Source organism: Saimiri boliviensis, chromosome 3 (genome assembly GCF_048565385.1).
Source record: "Saimiri boliviensis isolate mSaiBol1 chromosome 3, mSaiBol1.pri, whole genome shotgun sequence".
Taxonomy (NCBI): domain Eukaryota; kingdom Metazoa; phylum Chordata; class Mammalia; order Primates; family Cebidae; genus Saimiri; species Saimiri boliviensis.
Genome location: NC_133451.1, coordinates 48,888,734 through 48,907,397, shown reverse-complemented (window position 1 = coordinate 48,907,397; position 18,664 = coordinate 48,888,734). Strand labels below are relative to the sequence as shown.

Here is an 18,664-nt window from a genome sequence, read left to right as displayed (position 1 = left end):
TAATAATGGAGTATTCTGAATTTGAATTATTTACCTCAACAGTGAGTTTTGTACTTTGATATGTTTTTATGATAGTAATTATCATCCTTTCGGTACAGTTGAAGAACTTCCCCAGGCATTTTGTGTGAGGCTGGTTTAGGAATGATAAATTCCCTCAGCTTTTGCTTACCTGGAAAAAAAAATTATTTCTCCTTTATTCCTGAAGGAAAACTTTGCTGGGTGTAGTATTCTTTGCTAACGAGGTTTTTTTTTTTTTTTCCATTTTTTTTCCTTTCAGCACTTTGAACATGTCATCCCATTATCTCATTGCATGCAAGGTTTCTGTTTAGAAAGTCACTGGTAATCTAATGGGGATTCCTTTGTATGCCACTTGATTCTTTTCTTTTGCTGTTTTTACAATTGTTTTTGTTTTTGTAGTGTGCCTTTTTTAGGTCCTTTTTGGATTGAACCTGTTTGGGGACTTTATAGTTTTATGTCTACATCTTTCCTAAGACTTGAGATGTTTTCAGTAATTATTTCATCAAATAAACTTCTATGCTTTTTTGCATTCCTTACCCTTCCAGAACTACTGTAATGAAATGCTTTATATGCTTAATGTTACTCTATAAGTCCTGCAGGCTTTCTAAACTCATTTTCAATATTTTTTCTTTTGTTTCCTATCACTGATTTAGTTCAAAAGAACTGTCTTCAAGTTCATAGATTCTTTCTTCTGCTTGATCGGATCTTCTGTTAAATCTCTCAATTATTTAAAAAAAATTTGTATTATTATTTTAGAGACAGGGTCTTGCTGTGTTGTGCAGGATGGTCTTGAACTCCTAGGCTCAAGCAGTCCTCCTGCCTTGGTCTCCCAATGTGGTGAGATTACAGGCATGACCTACCATGCCCAGCCCAATTATATTTTTAATTCATTAAATTCTGCAGCTCCAAGAGTTCTGTTTGGTCCTTTTTAATGATTATTATCTCTTTGTTGAATTTTTAATTTAGATCATGAATTATTTTCTGTTTTAATTGAATTGTCTATTTGTATTCTCTTTTATCTTGCTAAGTTTTTTAAGGTTATTATTTTGAATTTCTTTTCAGGAAATTCATAAATTTCCATTTTTTTGGAGTCAGTCACTGGAGAAAAATTGTGTTCTTTTGGTGGTGTCATGTTTACTTGCTTTTTAAATATTTTTGTGATGATGTCTCTGTATCAGGTAGAATGGTTGTCTCTTCCCAATTTATAGAGTGGCTTTTGTAGGTAAAGACTTTTACCTGCAGGTGAGTTTTAGGGTGTTACTTGTGCAGGGTGGATCGGCTCTGGTTCTGGGTGGGTACAGTAGTATGATCTCTGTGCAGCTTCTTCAGCTGTGATCAGTGTCAGTGATCATTATTGGTGCCTCAGTGGCCTAGGCTGCAGGAGTTTTGGCAACAGTGATGGCACTGTAGGTTAGGGGTCTTAGTGGTAAGGGTAGGGGTTTTTCTATTCTCCTTTTCCCCACAGTTGAGAGACTTAGCTGAGATTATCCTTCTTGGTGCCAGGTCTGACATGGTACACAGGCAGTGATAGTGGTGCTGTGGGGGTACAGGTGCTTGGTGTGGCTATGGAGCTGGGGTCCAGAGCTCCGTGTTTTGCTGAACTACTGTGACACCTGTGATGTGGACACAGGTTCACTAACTGAAGCACAGGTTGATGAAGCTCTCCCACAAAGCAGGGAATGGTGAGTCTGAGGCACTCTCCAGAAGCTTAGACCCAGGAACAGGTTTATATCTGTGACTCTGGTCCTAGGGGTTAGGGTACAGAACTGGCATGGCTCCAGGGAAGGAAGAGTGTTTTAGAAGATCAGGTCCTGAGGAACAGAACACAGCTGCAATTTGGGTTCCAGAGCCAACAGGGCACAGTAGGTACCCAGGCACTAGAAGAGGGGATACCACATAGTAGTGACTCTGGATTCGGGGTACTGGGACATGGTAGTGACATTGGCTCTGTGAGGCCAAGTGCAGTATCATCAAGGACCCAGGAATGGGGGCACACGTCTGTGGTTGTGTTTCAGGGGGCAGGGAGCAGTGTAACAGTGACTGAACTTCCCAGAGAGGCAGGGTACCTCAACAGCACAGACTCTAAAAGGCTAGTTCAGATCCAGGGAGGTGGGGTGCTGTGACTGTTTGGCCCAGAGGGGGTGCCACAGCTCAGCCAAAGCTCTGTTTCTCTTGGGACAGGGTACCACATTATCTCAGGTGCCTGGGGTCATAGCTGCTCTGCCGGGCCAGGGCCCTGGTTTCCTTTATCAGCTAGGAAGCATGGGGTATTTGGCTGCTCTGCTGTGCTGGGGCTCCAGGTCCCTGGGGAGTGACGTACTGGGGGATGGTGCAGTTCTACTGGGCCTAGGTTCTAGGTCCCAGAGGGTGGGATGCTGGGGAGCCCTGTGGTTTTGCTGAACTCTAGATTCAGGTCCCTGGTGGTTAGAACATATAGGTACTCTGCCGGGCTAGGGCTTTGCATCCCTGAGGGGCTGGGCGCTGCGTCAGCTTAGGCACCAGGGTGCATAGCTGCTCCACTAGACTGAAGCTCAGATTTCTGGAGGGTCAAGGCACCAGATTGGTTCAGGTTACAGGGGTGCAGGTATTCCCCTGGGCTAGGCTCTTAGTAGCCTGGGGATGGGGCACACACAGCAGCAACTGGGATCTGGGAAATGGAGTGCCCCTTAGGGATCTTTACCTCCATGGGGTACAAGCATCAATGACTTGGCTAGGGAATGGTCTGCTTCTGCATATGTGAATGTGGTGCAATGATGGCAGAGTTTCAGGGATGATGGAATGCAGTGGCTTCTCTTCCCCAAGAGAAGGATGCAGTCTAGCAGAGGCTCTGGTTTTGATATGGTGCTGTACAAAGCAGCTTGGGCTTAGGAGGATGTGGTGGGTTGTGGGACAGAATGAGGGTTCCTTTTCTGAAGTAATACAGCCAAGTGAACTCCAGGCAGCTCCCTAACTGGGCTTATGAGCTGTGCGGACTGCAGTGTTCTCTAGTAGCAAAGATTGTAGATATCTGCAGTGGTGATGGGGGCTGCTGGAGGCTTCCGGCTTACCCTTTCCACACAAGGAGAAATCCATTCTGGTTCCGAGCAGATCCTGACTAGGGGAATGGGGTGGTGAAGGCAAGGTGTTTCTTTATGTGCCATCCTCTGAGATTTTGTGGCCCACGTAGTTTCCACCATTCCCTTGCTGTACTATACTCCTGTGCTCTCCTTTAGTCACTCTGGTTGAAATTTAGTTGTTTTTTTTTTTATTGTTTTGGTTCTTTTTTGTTGGGGAGATGACCATTAGGCAATTCTAGTCAGCCATCTTGGTTATCAGTCTTCTTTTATTTTCTTAATATAAGGGATCCTTAACATGATAATATGGCTATCAGTTTAAAAATCTCGAGAGACCATTATGGGGAGAAGGCCCATGGCTGTAGGTGGGAGTTTAAATAAACTCCCTTAAGAGCAGAAATTCGTTTCCAAGTCAGAGTGGATCCACCAGGAAAATGCTTTCTCTGGCAGCATGGTAATTTGCCCCTGGATAACAGAGGTCATCTATCCATTATCTGGCATGCTATCTGCTGAGTTTATAAATGTTGAGGCATCGTTTAAGTTAGCCTCAGGAAGGCTGCATTTCCAAAGAAAGCTAAACCATAAATGTTCCTAGCAGTTTTATTTTTCACTGTTTTGTAGAACTTCAGAGAGAGCTGTTTATTTTCTGTTTGTGACTCTGGATTCTCCAGCAGTTATACTTTATTCCACAGTAGGCTTGAAATAGATCTTGCAACAGATTTCTGAATTTTAAACCCATTTGATTGAATTGATTCATATAATTAATGTGTTCGTTTCACATTAGTTTCTTATTCTACCTTTGTAATGCTGCAGAGCTAAAAAATGTGTGTAACAAGAAACCTACACTACTTAAAAGATGTCCCAGAAAACCTTCAGTATTTATGGTGCTATAAAAGTGAATATCAATTCCCAGATGGGCTTTATCCAACTTTCACTATACAGATAGCTGTATATATAGTCCTTCAGATTCCTGTGGGAGAAGATTTATAAATTCTTCCCTCTTTCTCCTTTAATAAATTGTTTCAGTATCTAATAGTCATTATGAGCAGGATTTTTTATTCTTATGCCTGACTTAAATATGCATGTTAACTGTATTTCTTTCTCACTTAAACCCCATTGAGGTAAGAAGTAGGCAGTTATTATTTCCCTTCAATTTCTTTATCTGTTGAAAGACAATGCTTTATGCATTATACAAATTAGTGATAGTAATAAAGTCAAATTTCCCAGAGAAAAATACACATCTGTCCATTCTACATGAGACATATTATTTTGTTTCAGAACCTAGACAATATTTCAAAGCGATACTAGCACAAGCTTCTAGAAAATTAAAATGACAACATATGTAAAATAAAAAATGAATGTACACTTCCTTTCTTTCCTATCCCCGCCATCCTGTTCTTCAGTGTAACCTTTTTTCTTAAATTGATGTCTTGCCTTTCCAACTTTTTTCTATGTAATAGGGTAAAAAAGTAAGTAAATAAGCAGATAAACGAACAACAAGAAAAATAAAAGTGCATATTAATAGTATGACAATGTCGTTTCTGTTGTGATTTATTTTCTTTTACTCATTAGACTTTTGGCTACACAGCAAAAAATACTATGAAGGAAACTTATCATACATTACCTTATGCATGTAATGCCTCATTACATGGCTATTTTAAAATTATGTTAAATTCTGTTAAAGGAAATATAACTGGCCAACAAGGTGAAACCCTGTCTGTACGAAAAGAAAAAAAAAATTACAAAAATTAGCTGGGTGTGGTGGTGGGCACCTGTAATCCTACCTTCTTGGGAAGCTGAGGCATAAGAATCCCTTGAACCTGGAAGGTGGAGGTTGCAGTGAGCCGAGATTGCACCACTGCACTCCAGCTTGGGCTACAAAATGAGAAAAAAAGTAAAATGTATGAGATATTGGTATAACCATGGGAAACTGTTGACAGTATTAAGTAAAACTGGTATTCACCCACTGAGTAGTTCCATACCTGTGCATATATCCAACAAAAACAAGTGATTATGTCTACTGGAAGTCATGTCTTAGAATTTTCATAGCATCAGTATTTATGATGGCCCCAGACTATAAAAGCTAAATATGCTTTAATAGTGTAACTGATAAAGAAACTGGTATGGTCATATAGAGCAGTAAAACACAGAAACAAATGAACAAAAAAAAAAACCAATGAGATTTTGGGACAAAAGAAGCCAGATAAGAAAACAATATATATGTAGGATTCCATTTATATTGTTTAAAACTAGACAAAAAATGATCTGTTATGTTTACCTTTAGGAGGAGATTATCTACTGGGTAAGTGTACAAGGGAGTCTTCTAGAGTGCTTGACATATTCTATACCTTGCTCTGGTTGGTGAGTACGTGGATATAGCATATGTAAAAATTATTTGAACTATATACTTAAGGTTCATGTGTGGAGAGATCCAAGATGGCTGATTACTAGCAGCTCAGGATTGTAGCTCCCATTGAAAGTGCAGAGAACGAGAGGATGCCACACTTTCAGACGAATTTTTGTTGCTCACGGACCAGGAGATTCCCAGCTGAGAAGCACCACAGTTCAGCAGTGGGACTCTTGTGGCCAGTGCGGTGGTTTTGCCACTGACCCGGCATGGTGATTCTTGGTGCAGAGTAAACAGTACTGGGTCCCCTTTTGGTTGATGTTTGGAGCTCCGGGAAGGCAGAGTCGCCTATTCAGCTGATTGAAAAAGAGACTCAAGAAGGAAGCCAGACCAGAGATTCCCAGGCAGAAAAGCACCACAAATCTTAATGCCACTGTTTTGGCCGGCGCAGTGGGTTGCTCAGATTCCCGCACTGGAAATCATCAAGTTGGACGTCCACTCAGAGACCTAATTTTAAAGTTGGTAATTACAAAGATGACAGGTGGATAAATTTACAATGATGGGAAGAAACCAGCGTAAAAAGGCTGAGAATACCCAAAATCTGAATGCCTCTCCCTCTACAGGGGATCATAGTTCCTCATCAACAAGGGAACAAGGCCTGATGGAGAACGAGTGTGTTCCATTAACAGATTTAGACTTCAGAAGGTGGATAATAAGAAACTTCTGTGAGTTAAAAGAACGTGTTCTAGCCAGGCATCCCCAAACTACGGCCCGCGGGCCACATGTGGCCCACTGAGGCCATTTATCCGCCCCCCCCCCCACCGCTGCACTTCAGGAAGGGGCACCTCTTTCATTGGTGGTCAGTGAGAGGAGCACAGTATGTGGCGGCCCTCCAATGGTCTGAGGGACAGTGAACTGGCCCCCTGTGTAAAAAGTTTGGGGACGCCTGTTCTAGCCCAATGTAAAGAAACTAAGAACCTTGAAAAAAGGTTTGATGAAATCCTAACGAGAATAGACATCTAGAGAGAAATATAAGTGAATTAATGGAACTGAAGAACACTATATGAGAACTCCACGAAGTATGTGCAGGTTTTAACAGTTGAATTTATTAGGCAGAAGAAAGGATATCAGAGATCGAAGACCAACTTAATGAAATGAAATGAGAAGACAAGATCAGAGAAGAAAGAGTAAAAAGGAATGAGCAAAGTCTCCAAGAAATATGAGACTATGTGAAAAGACCTAATTTACAATTGATAGGTGTACCTGATGTCATGAAGAGAATGAATCCAAGCTGGAAAATATTCTTCAGGATATTATTCAGGAAAAGTTTCCTAACCTAGTAAGGCAGGACAATACTCAACTTCAGGTAATACAGAGAACACCACAAAGATATTCCTCAAGAAGAGCAACCCCAAGACACATAATGGTTAGATTCACCGGGGTTGAAATAAAGGAGAAAATTCTAAGGGCAGCTAGAGAGAAAGGTCAGGTTACCCATAAAGGGAAGCCTATCAGACTCACAGCAGATCTCTCAGCTGAAACCCTACAAACTAGAAGAGAGTGGGGGTCAATATTCAATATCCTCAAAGAAAAGAATTTTCAACCCATAATCTCGTAGCCAGCCAAATTAAGCTTCATAAATGAAGGAAAAATAAAATTTTTTGTGAACAAGCAAGCACTCAGATTTCATCACCACCAGGCCTGCTTCACAAGAGCTTCTGAAAGAAGTACTATACACAGAAAGGAACAACCAGTATCAGTCATCCCAAAAACTTACCAAAAGGTAAAGAGTATCTCCATAATGAAGAATCTATATCAACTAATGGGCAAATAGCCAGCTAGCATTACACGACAATATTAAACTCACAAATATCAATATTAATCTTAAACTTAAATGGATTAAATGCCCCAATCAAAGATGCAGACAGGCAAATTGAATAAAAAGTAAAAACCTATCGGTTCGCTGTATCCAGATCCATCTGATAAGCAAGGACACACAAAGATTCAAAACAAAGGGGTGCTGGAAGACTTACCAATTAAAAAAAAAAAAAGAAAACAGGAGTTGTAACTTTTGTCTCTGACGAAATAGACTTTAATAGTAACAAAGACTAAAAGAAACAAAGAAGGACATTACATAATGGTAAAAGGATCAATGCAACAACAGAACAACAGGAGTCAATGATCATAAATATATATGCACCCAATATAGGAACACCCAGATACATAAGACAAGTTCTTAATGACTTGTAAAGAGACTTGGACTCCCGCACAGTAATAGCAGGAGACTTTGACACACATTATTAATATTCGATGGATCAACAAGATAGAAAAGTAACAGGGACACCTATGATTTTAACTCAGACCTGGAACAAGTAAACTCAGTGAATATTTATAGAATTCTTCACCCCGGGTCCACAGAACATGCATTTTTCTCAGTATCGTATTACACCTATTTTGGAAGTAACCACATAATTGGAAGTAAATCATTCTTCAGCATTTGCATAGCATTTCACAGACTTAAAAGAAATATTGGTTGGCTGTTCGTTATTTTCTTCCCTTATTCCTTCCTGTCTCAGCTGTTAAGCACAATTATCGGCATAAAAGAGGTGTTTTATACCTATTTTTAGATTGCATTCCAGCCTGGGCAATAGAGCAAGCTCCTGTTCTCTCTCCCCCTTTCTCTTTCTCTTTTTTTCTTTCAAAAAAATTTTTTTTTAAATTTCTATTGCTTAAAAAAAAAAAAAAAAGGTTCATGTGCTTTATGTAGATTATACTCCTCACTTTCCACCTCTGTTATCCCTGAAGCTTCTGAGGCTGGAGTCATGGAGTCACTCATGCTCCTTCCTCTGGACAGGTAGCTCCTTCTGTGCCTTTTCAGATCCTGCAAGCAAAACCTCTTATGGAGGTGGGAATTGATTTTTATTGTTTGTTTTCCTCTATCAATTAGTACTCATCCATTGTGCTTTCATCATATAGAAATTTATACTTCATTAAATTAAAAGAAATACGTGATGATAGTTTACTATATAAAAAAAGAGTTCAATTATTGCTGAATTTACTTGAGTAGTATCATTTCTGTGTGTGTGTGTGTGTGTGTTTTTTTGTTTTGTTTTTGTTTTTTTTTTCACTTCCCGATATAGCTAAGTACAGTTACGTCTTGTAGCTGGAAGTTTTGTTCAGGTGAAATTCTAATACATCTCTATGTAAACTTTTTTATTTGGGTGTGGGGTTTCTTTTTAGACTAATAAAAATGTTTTGAAATTATATCACACTGATGGTTGTATAACTCTGTGAATATACCAAAAACCACTGAATTATATACTTTAAGGCGGGGGGTATTTTATAGTATGTGATTTATATCTTAATAAAGCTGTTATTTTTAAAAAGGCCCTAGTATATTAAAGATATCATTGTGAAAATAAAATATTTAGCCAAAAATTTCAGACAGCAGTTTAAAGATAAATCAAGAAAATCTCCTAAAATGTAGGAGAAAAGGAGAGAGAAGAGAATAGAGGAAGAAATGTAGAAGAAAAGGTCAGAGTAAAGACAAAAATACAGAAACAATCCAGGCGACCCATGTACTACTCGTAGTTTCAAAGAGGGAGATAAGTTAGCAAGAAAGAATGTGAAACTTTCTCAAAAAACGGAAGAAAACTGTATTCAGATTAAATAGGCGTACTGAGAAGCAAGTAAGAAAGAATTTAAAAACCTCATAACAAACCTGCACCTGTACCCCTGAACCTAAAATAAAAGTTTGAAAAACCTCTAAATTAGACACAATCACTGTGAATCTTCAAAGCACAGGAGAATGGAGTTGTTATACAGTTTATGATGTATGATCAATTGTTGTAAATGCCATTGATTGATTTTGAACTTTTAGAATCAAACTGCAGAAAAAGCACAAAATACTTTAGTAAAACCATAATAGAAATGCTCTAAATCTTGACCAGGTAAAAATAAAAACGCAGATGATTTTAAAGATGCAAGGGGAAAAGAAGAAACAAAGAGAAGGGCGAGAGACTTAATATCCTCTGCTTAGAACATGAACGGCTAGGAGGTATTGCTTAGTAGACAGAGCAAAAAAGAAAACTAACATATATAATGTAAGTTCCAGATGTAACGAACATGTGAGGGGAAAAGGTGTTGAAATCTTTTGTATGCTTATAGACTATCTCGGTGATCTTCTTGAGTGCATTTCTACCCAGTTTATTCCTTTTTATCATTCTGATGGATCTCCTGAGGAGCTGATATAAACACATGCGCTCAGTGTAGCCTCTTGAGTCTTTTGCACATTATTATTTACAAAACTCCTAAGCCTCTGGCATACTCAGGATTCTAGGCTCTCTTGTGTCAACTGTTGAATTAACATTTGAGGTTTTCTTTCATGGTGCTGTCTACCAACCAAAAGTTTAATCAATCTTAGTAAAGTTGCCACCCCTGTCTATATATCAGTATGGGTATTTTTTGCTACAATATATGTGCATTCCTGAAAAACCTGAGTTTTGCAACATATGCTAGGAATCGGGACTCAGGGTATTAGGAAGAACCCATTCAAAAATCTATGCAACTTTGTAATTGGAGCACTTACGAAGATATTAAGACTCTTGATAAAAATATTAGCACAGTTAAAAAGACATGCTAAATTTCTATAAATCATTAAGACTCTTGATAAAAATATTAGCATAGTTAAAAAGACATGCAAAATTTCTGTAAATCAATGTTACAGCATATATAGGACTTTATGTGAGCAAAAGAGTTTACAGTAGCTCGTTGGAAGGTGTAAGAGGAGTTGAGGTTGTTTGGTTAGGAAGTCAAAAGCAAAATGCATTGGAGATCAGGTTGAATAAAACAGGAAGCAATTCCAAAACGGCACATGGTCAGCAGAGCAAAGAGGAAACGCAAGGATGAATGGCCGCTTCACAGGGTACTCAATTTCTCTTGTAGCTTGCTGTGTTCAGCTGTGCTCACTTACTTTGTGTTTAGCTGCTGTCTTTGGTAGCACAAAATGGTAAAATAATGGGGAACAAGTTGCAAATGAACAGTTGCGACTTTTGTATAATATTGACATAATTCCTTTTTGCCAGTTGCATATAAACTAATGAACCAGAGTTTTAGCAGAATATATTATATTTAAATATTCTAATATACATTGCCTTTGTTATATTAGAAAATGATTGAAAAAGAGAAAAATGGAACCCAGGAGGTGGAGGTTGCAGTGAGCCGAGATTGCGCCATTGCACTCCAGCCTGGGTAACAAGAGCGAAACTCCATCTCAAAAGAAAAAGAAAAGAAAAAGAGAAAAATGAAATGCTGACATTAGATTTCTAAGAATGCAAGTCTTAAAACATATACATCTGTTTATTCAAATTCTACACACTATATTTTCATCCATGTTTGCAGAATTGAATGAATAAAACACATGCACTGACATTATGACTTATATCAAGGGTTTTACACTTTTTCCTTTGCTAAATATGCTATTCTAGACAAAACTAACTTCCTTCCTTCCTTCCTTCCTTCCTTCCTTCCTTCCTTCCTTCTCCCCTCTCTCCCTCCTTCCCTCCCTCCCTTCCTCCCTTCTTTCCTTCATCCCACCCTTCCTTCCCTCCCTCTTTCTTTTCTTTCTTTCTCTTTCTCTCTTTGTCTCTCCCTCCCTCCCTCTTTTTCTTTCTCTTTCTCTCTTTCTTTCTCTCTCCCTCCCTCCCTCTCTCTTTCTCTCTCTCCCTTTCTTTCTTTCTTTTCTCTTTCTTTCTCCTTTCCTATCCTTTCCTTTCCTTTCCTTTCCTTTCCTCTCCTCTCCTCTCCTCTCCTCTCCTCTCCTCTCCTCTCCTCTCCTTTCCTTTTTCCTTTCCTTTTCCTTTTCCCTTTTCCCTTTTCCCTTTTCCCTTTTCCCTTTTCCCTTTTTTTCCCTTCCCCCTTCCCTTCCCTTCCCTTCCCTTCCCTTCCCTTCCCTTCCCTTCCCTCCCCTCCCCTCCCCTCCCCTCCCCTTCCCTTCCCCTCCCCTCCCCTCCCCTCCCCTCCCCTCCCCTCCCCTCCCCTCCCCTCCCCTCCCCTCCCCTCCCCTCCCCTCCCCCCCCCTCCCCCCCCTCCCCTCCCCTCCCCTCCCCTCCCCTCCCCTCCCCTCCCCTCCCCTCCCCTCCCCTCCCCTCCCCTCCCCTCCCCTCCCCTCCCCTCCCCTCCCTCCCCTTCCCTTCCCTTCCCTTCCCTTCCCTTCCCTTTCTTTCCGACAATATTTCCCTCTGTCGCTCAGCCTGGAGTGCAATGCTGTGATCTTGACTCACTGCAACCTCTATCTTCTGGGCTCAGGCAATTCTCGTGTGTCAGCCTCCTGAATAGCTCAGATTACAGGCATATGAAGCTATGCCTGGCTAATTTTTGCACTTACAGTAGACATGGGGTTTCGCCATGTTGGCCAGGCTTGTCTCAAACTCCTGGCCTCAAGCAGTCTGCCTGCCTCAGCCTTCCAAAGCTCTGAGATTATAGGCATGAACCACCAGTCCCAGCCTCTAGAGAAAATTTCCGATGGTGGTTGCTGTTTCCCATCATAACGGTTTTGCTGTTAAATCAAATCTGACAGAATGACTATGATAAAATAGTCTCTGTTTTAAGAGTGCCAATAAAGAATGATATATATGTAAATATTTTAAGCGTATTTTGCCAGCCAGAAAAAAGATAGAGAAAGCTATAATTTGTCAGGTATATGCAGTAATTGGAAGAACAGCTTCTGATGTGGTTAAGCTTTGTGTCCCCACCTAAATCTCATGTTGAATTGTAGTCCCCGTAATCCCCAGGGAGAGACCAGGTGGAGGTAATTGTATCATGGGGGCAGTTTCCCCCATGCTGTTCTCTTAATAGTGAGTTCTCAAAAGATCTGATGGTCTTATAAAGGGCTGTTCCCTTTTTGCTGCTAATTTTTCTGTCTCCTGCCACCTTGTGAAGATGGACATGTTTGCTTCCGCTTCTGCCATGATTGTAAGTTTCCTGAGGCCTCTCCAGTCATGCAGAACTGTGAGGCCATTAAATCTCTTTCCTTTATAAAGTACCTAGTCTCAGTTTTGTCTTTATAACATTGTGAGAATGGACTAATATAGCTTCATAATACATTTGAATTCAGTTGAATTCAGTATTATTTTCTGTAAGGTTATGGTTAAAATTTTTAAAAATGTCACTGGCCTTTTTGTTTTAGAGCATCTGTGTGAAGTACTTTTTTACTTAAATTCCAGTTAACCTCTTAGGGATTTTTAGGGGAAAAAAATCTGCTGTCATAATTTATGCCTAACAAAGGATTAGTGGCATGAATGTGTAAAAAAGGGGAATATAACAGAGTAGGAAAGGTGAATAACTACTAAATTCATGATAGTGTGGTGTTGATATTTTCTGTTAGGAGATGTTGTTCCTTTAGATCATATGTCTTATATGAGAAGATGACATTACACAAATATGGTGGCTGAGTCTAGGTCTCAGCTAGGAAATGCTGATTGGATAAAAAATTTGATTTTTTTTTTTTTGAAATGGAGTCTCTGTCACCCAGGCTGGAGTGCAGTGGCACAATCTCAGCTCACTGCAACTGCCACTTCCTGGGTTCAAGTGATTCTCCTGCCTCAGCTTCCTGAGTAGCTGGGATTATAGGTAAGCACCACCATGCTCAGCTAATGATGGAATGATGGGAATATTCAATATTTTGATTGTGACAGTGGTTTTCCAACCATATGCACTTGTCAAAATTCATAGAACTGTGTGTTAGAAAAGGGTGAATTTTACTGTATGTAGAAAATGCCTTAATAAACCTGATAAAGAAATCAAAGTATTAATGAGCTTTTTTTCCTATGAGTATTTGAGCAAGCAAATTATTAGCTTGCTGCTTTGAGAATCAGGAACAAACCCATGCTTTACCACAGGAAAAAAGAAACTCGTGAGACTCACTCTCCTACTTACCATTCCCAGTCTTCTTCTGCTGCTGCTTCTTTTTAAAAATGCTTACCCTGATAAACTGGTAATGAATAACTTAAAAATTCTTAATCTCTTCAAAAAATTTAATGAAAAGACAGAAAGATATGTTGTATGCTTTTAAGTTTTGTGTGGCAAGGTCTTTATTTTTAGTGTATTATGATCTTTAGCAAAAACCGTTTATTAAGTGATATCTGCCATTTAGCATTGGGGAAGACATTATACTCTCAGCATGACAGGGAGGGCTAACAGATGCAGCACAAGCCTCCTTTGCTACCTCAAGGAATTGCCATGAGAATCTGAAAAGGGCATGTTTGTGTAAGCACTGTGTAAATTTCTAAATAAACGGAGGCGGGTTCATCACCAAACATTTAAAAACCTAGATATAACAAGCAAATAAACTTGGATTTCAGTATCAAAGAACAACCCATAAACATGGCATGGGTGAAACGTATAGCAGTGAACTACTTGACTTGCATCTATGTTTGGCCCCATTGCCTTCTTGCCTGATGGGGATAATCTGGTGTCCAGGATCTTTGTGCCTAGCATGGAGGAATGGCAGGAATGAAATTTCACAGACTAGAGAGTGGGAGGAGACTCAGTGGAAAGACTGCTATCAGCAAAACTTGGAGTTAGGGGCTCTGAAGGAGTAATCCTCAACAGCTCATGTGTTGGTAGATGTCCATGTGTTTTGTACAACCTCTATCCTTTTATGGGCTCTCTTTTTCTAAATGTAGGTGACCATTGTAGCAGTGTCTGTGTAACGGCATGTGCTGTTATACACACCAACCCTTTCTTCTGAGACCTCCTCTTCCAGTGGTTTTGCCACCCTAGTTCTCGATGCATTTTTGTTCCATATAACAGCTTTTATCCTCATGAATATTGTCATGAACTCACTGACATCAATGGTAAAGTTTTAGGTATAGCCGTAACTGATTTCTCATTTTATGTACATATACACACTATTAGAAGTCATGTCTTTTTCCCTCTTAGATTGGGATGTCATGTGTCATAAAGAGGTACTCCAAGTTGAGCTCAACAAATATTTATTTGTATGACTTTATTTGAAAACTTATTTACAGAGTATTACGTATTGATAAAATGAATTCTACTAGCAATATGACCTTGGCCCGATCCCTTAACTATTATCCCTGTTTCCTTACTTGCAAAATGCAAGTATTAATAATAGTACCAATTTTGCTCTTGTCACTATATTGTTGTAAGAATCACAATAGCTTAGGACAGTGTGCAGTAAATTCTGGAGTTCTGTGCAAATATAAGACAGTGGTATTATTAATGGAATCCTTCTCATTATTTTTATACTACTCCCAGAAGGAGACACACTGATAAATTATGTTTTTCCAGGGAGAGTCACGCCGGGACAGCTCATGTCTTATATTCAGCTCTTCAAGAACAATCTCAAAGCTCTAATGAATCATTGTGGACTCCTCCAGCTCGGGCTGGCCACAGCTCAAACGTTGAAACACCCGCAGACTACCAAGTGGGACAACTTTCTGGCTTTTGAAAGGCTCCTTCTTCAGGTATGTTGCTAGAGGAACTTTGTGGGGTCTTAATAATCAACGTTTTGACTTCCAGGGAAAAACCTTGATAGCCTTAGTAATAAATCATATTGTTGACATGTGCCCTGCCTCATATTCTCTAAGTGCCACCAAGTTAAAATTCAAGTAGAAACTTTTTTCATACCTGTTTTAAAAAATATTTTAATAGTAACATCTTTGGCTTCTCATTCAGTACTAAGGATGTTTTTTAAGCATTGGACTAACCTCCGGAAACCTCTTTGAATTTTATGCTGTTTGGAACTTTCTTGCTCTTCATGGCATCTTTACTTGATCCTTGCTACTTTTTCTGTCAAGTATTATTGCTATTTACATTTCTTCTGTTACTACCTTGTTTCTAATCCTTAAACAATATGTGGCATGTGCCATAAAATGATGTTTAGTAAAAGATGAAGGAAGTAAACTGCATTTGTAGTGTTTATACAGAGATTTGTATGTGGGATAGAAACTTTTCATGACTGATGAAATATTTCCATAGGAAACTTTTTTAAAAAGATGTATTTTTTTAAATTATAAAGTATTTAAAAATATATACAGTACTTTAAAAAGTGATAGAGGATTATAAAGCATAAATGTACATAAAATGACAAGTATCTGTCCTTTCCACATAGACTCGATATGATTTATCATTATTTTCATATTTATCATGGATCCTTTTTCATTAAAGAAATAAAACTAGAGATAAAGTTGAAGCATTCTTGATGCTATGTAACCATCCCTAATCTGATTCTCTTTTTTCTTTCCCTAGAGATAATTACAAGCTCAATTCATTGTTTTTATATTTTTATTAAATGTTTACTTTTGCATAAATAATACAGAGCATTATGCTCTGGGTTTTAATTTTACATAAGTGATATGATACTGTAAATATCCCTAAATAGCTTGCTTTTTTCCTCTCAAGGTTATTATTATTATTATTTTGAGATAGAGTCTTGCTTTGTCACCCAGGCTGGAGTATAATGGTACAATCTCGGCTCATTGCAACCTCCGCCTCCCGGTTTTAAGTGATTCTTCTGCATCAGCCTCCCAAGTAACTGGGACCACAGGCATGTACCACCATGCCCACCTAATTTTTGTATTTTTGGTAGACGAGATTTCACCACATTGGCCAGGCTGGTCAATGGGAGCCACTGTGCCCAGCCCCAAGGTTCTATTTTTAAGATAATCCAAAGTGATGGTCTGGGTGTGGTGGCTCACACCTGTAATTTCAGCACTTTGGGAGGCTGAGGTGGGTGGATCACTCGAGGTCAGGAGTTCAAGACCAGCCTGGCCAACATAGCAAAATCCAGTCTCTACTGAAAATACAAAAATTAGCTGGGATATTGTGGTGGGCATCTGTAGTCCCAGCTACTTGGGAGGCTGAGGCAGGAGAATTGCTTGAACCCAGGAGGTGGAGGTTGCAGTGAGTTGAGGTCATGCCACTGAACTTCAGCCTGGGTAACAGAGGGAAACTCTAGCTCATAAATAAATAAATAAATAAATAAAAGTGGTGTATGTAGATCTAGCTCATTCCTTTTAACTAGGTGTCCCCAAACTACGGCTCGCGGGCTACATGCGGCCCCCTGAGGCCATTTATCTGGCCCCCCGCCGCACTTCAGGAAGGGGCACCTCTTTCATTGGTGGTCAGTGAGAGGGGCACAGTATGTGGCGGCCCTCCAACGGTCTGACGGACAGTGAACTGGCCCCCTGTGTAAAAAGTTTGGGGACACCTGCTTTTAACCATCTCATAAATATACAATTTACTTATGCAATCTATACCCATGTTTGGTTAGGCTGTTGCATTTGTGCCTGTGTGTGTTTTGTGTGTGTGTATGTACGTGAGATTAGAAAGAATTATGCAGCGAATACCCTGGAATATGTCTCCTGTTACACATTGTTGAGTTTTCCAAATATCGCCAAAAATGTTGAGCCAGGTAAGTTGCAAAGCCATGTCCTCTTCAGGATGTCAGTGAGCTCCCTTCATTATCACAAAATGTTTAAAGTGTCACAAACATACATCAAGAGGCAGAAAAAGGAGCTAATTTCTTCATTATGTATTTTTTCTATTAAGGCAAAAGAAAAAAACAAAACTTTCTGAGTCCTTAATGATGGCTATGAGCCTTACCTCAAAATATCTCGTTTTGTGAGATGATAATTTTTGTTGTTTAAGGTGGTTGGTTTTCTGTTATATGGAGCAAAAATGCACTCATCTTTTTCCCATTAATATGCAATATAATAAGATTCCATATGAAAGTTTTAGTCTGTTTTAGTTGTCAGTTTATCCATCACAGTGTTTTTAAATCCATATGTTCAGTTTTATGCTTTTATTCATGGATATTTTAAGGATTTTAATGCCATCATGAATTGAATTTTCCAGTTCAATATTCAGTATTTCCAGTTTAATTCAATATTTACAATTCAATTTTCCAGTTCAAAAATTCAATATTCCAGTTGTTTATTGCTGGCATGTAGGAGTATCTTGACTTTTGAATAGTGATCATGGATCCAACACCTTGCATTTTGTAATTATATTTGCTTTCTTCTTTCTTGTTGTTATTCATTGATTGTCCTGGATCTTCTGTGTAGGCAAGAATATCATCTGTGAATAAAGTCGGTTGTGTTTCTTCGTTTGCACTCTTGATATCAAGCTTCTTTCATAGTGCATTGACCAGGCATACTAGGCCCCTTTCCAGTAAGACTCACTAACAGGCATCTTCATCTTATTCCTGACTTTCAAGAAAATGTTCCAAAATTTTGCCATTAAGTATTATGTTTGGTGAGGTTTTTTTTGTTTTTAATCAGACTAAGGAAGTTTCTTCCTAATCCTAGTTGGTGTTTTTGTTTGTTTGTTTGTTTGTTTGTTTGTTTGTTTTTTAGTGATGCATTAGTGTTGAATTTTGTTTAATGCAGATTATTAGTTTTTTTTTTTTTTTTTTAAAGACGGGGTTTCACCATGTTGGTCAGGCTGGTCTTGAACTCTCAACCTCAGGTGATCTGCACGCCTTGGCCTCCAAAGTGCTTGGATTACAGGCGTGAGCCACCACGCCCAGCTGATTATTAATTTTTAAAATAACTATCTCATTTTTCTCCCTTAATCTGTTAATGTGGTGAATTGTATTTATAATTTTTTAAATGCTAAATAATCATCATTGCATTTCTAGGGTAAGTTCAACTTATTCTTACACACACACATACACTCACACACACACGAACATATGCATACACACGCATACAAATTGCTGGATTTAGTTTACTAATATTTTCCACAGAAATTTGCCTTTATGCTCATAGGTGAAATTAGGATTTTAAAAAATTTGTTTCTCCTTTTTTTTTTTAAGACAGAGTCTTCCACTGTCGTCAGGCTGGAGTGCAGTAGCATGATTTTGGCTCACTGCAATCTCCACCTCCCGGGTTCAAGCAATTTTCCCATGTCACCCTCCCAAATATATGGTATTACAGGTGCATGCTACATGCCTGGCTAATTTTTGTATTTTTTTGTAGAGACGGGTTTTTGCTTTGTTGGCCATGCTGGTCTCAGAATTCTGACCTCAAGTGATCTGCCCGCCTTGGCCTCCCAAAGCTTTGGGATTACAGGTGTGAGCCACTGCACCTGGCCTATGTTTTTTCTTTATTGTTGTGCCATTGTCTGGTTTTCCAAAAAAGGTTATATTATAATAGTTTGGTAAAATCAGTTAGGATGAGTTTCACTTTTTCTATTCTGTATTTGTTTAAGAAAGGAGTTA

General features: G+C 39.2%; 1 protein-coding gene across 3 annotated transcripts in view; it reads left to right on the top strand.

The window, feature by feature from the left end:
• SCFD2 (sec1 family domain containing 2) overlaps positions 1 to 18,664 on the top strand; it is a 435,739-nt gene that overhangs the window by 73,928 nt on the left and 343,147 nt on the right. For all 3 annotated transcript variants that reach the window (XM_074396123.1, XM_003933627.4, XM_074396122.1), the window contains exon 4: positions 14,731 to 14,906. In XM_074396123.1, the coding sequence (XP_074252224.1) occupies positions 14,731 to 14,906 (176 nt within the window). The remainder of the gene's footprint in view (positions 1 to 14,730; positions 14,907 to 18,664) is intronic.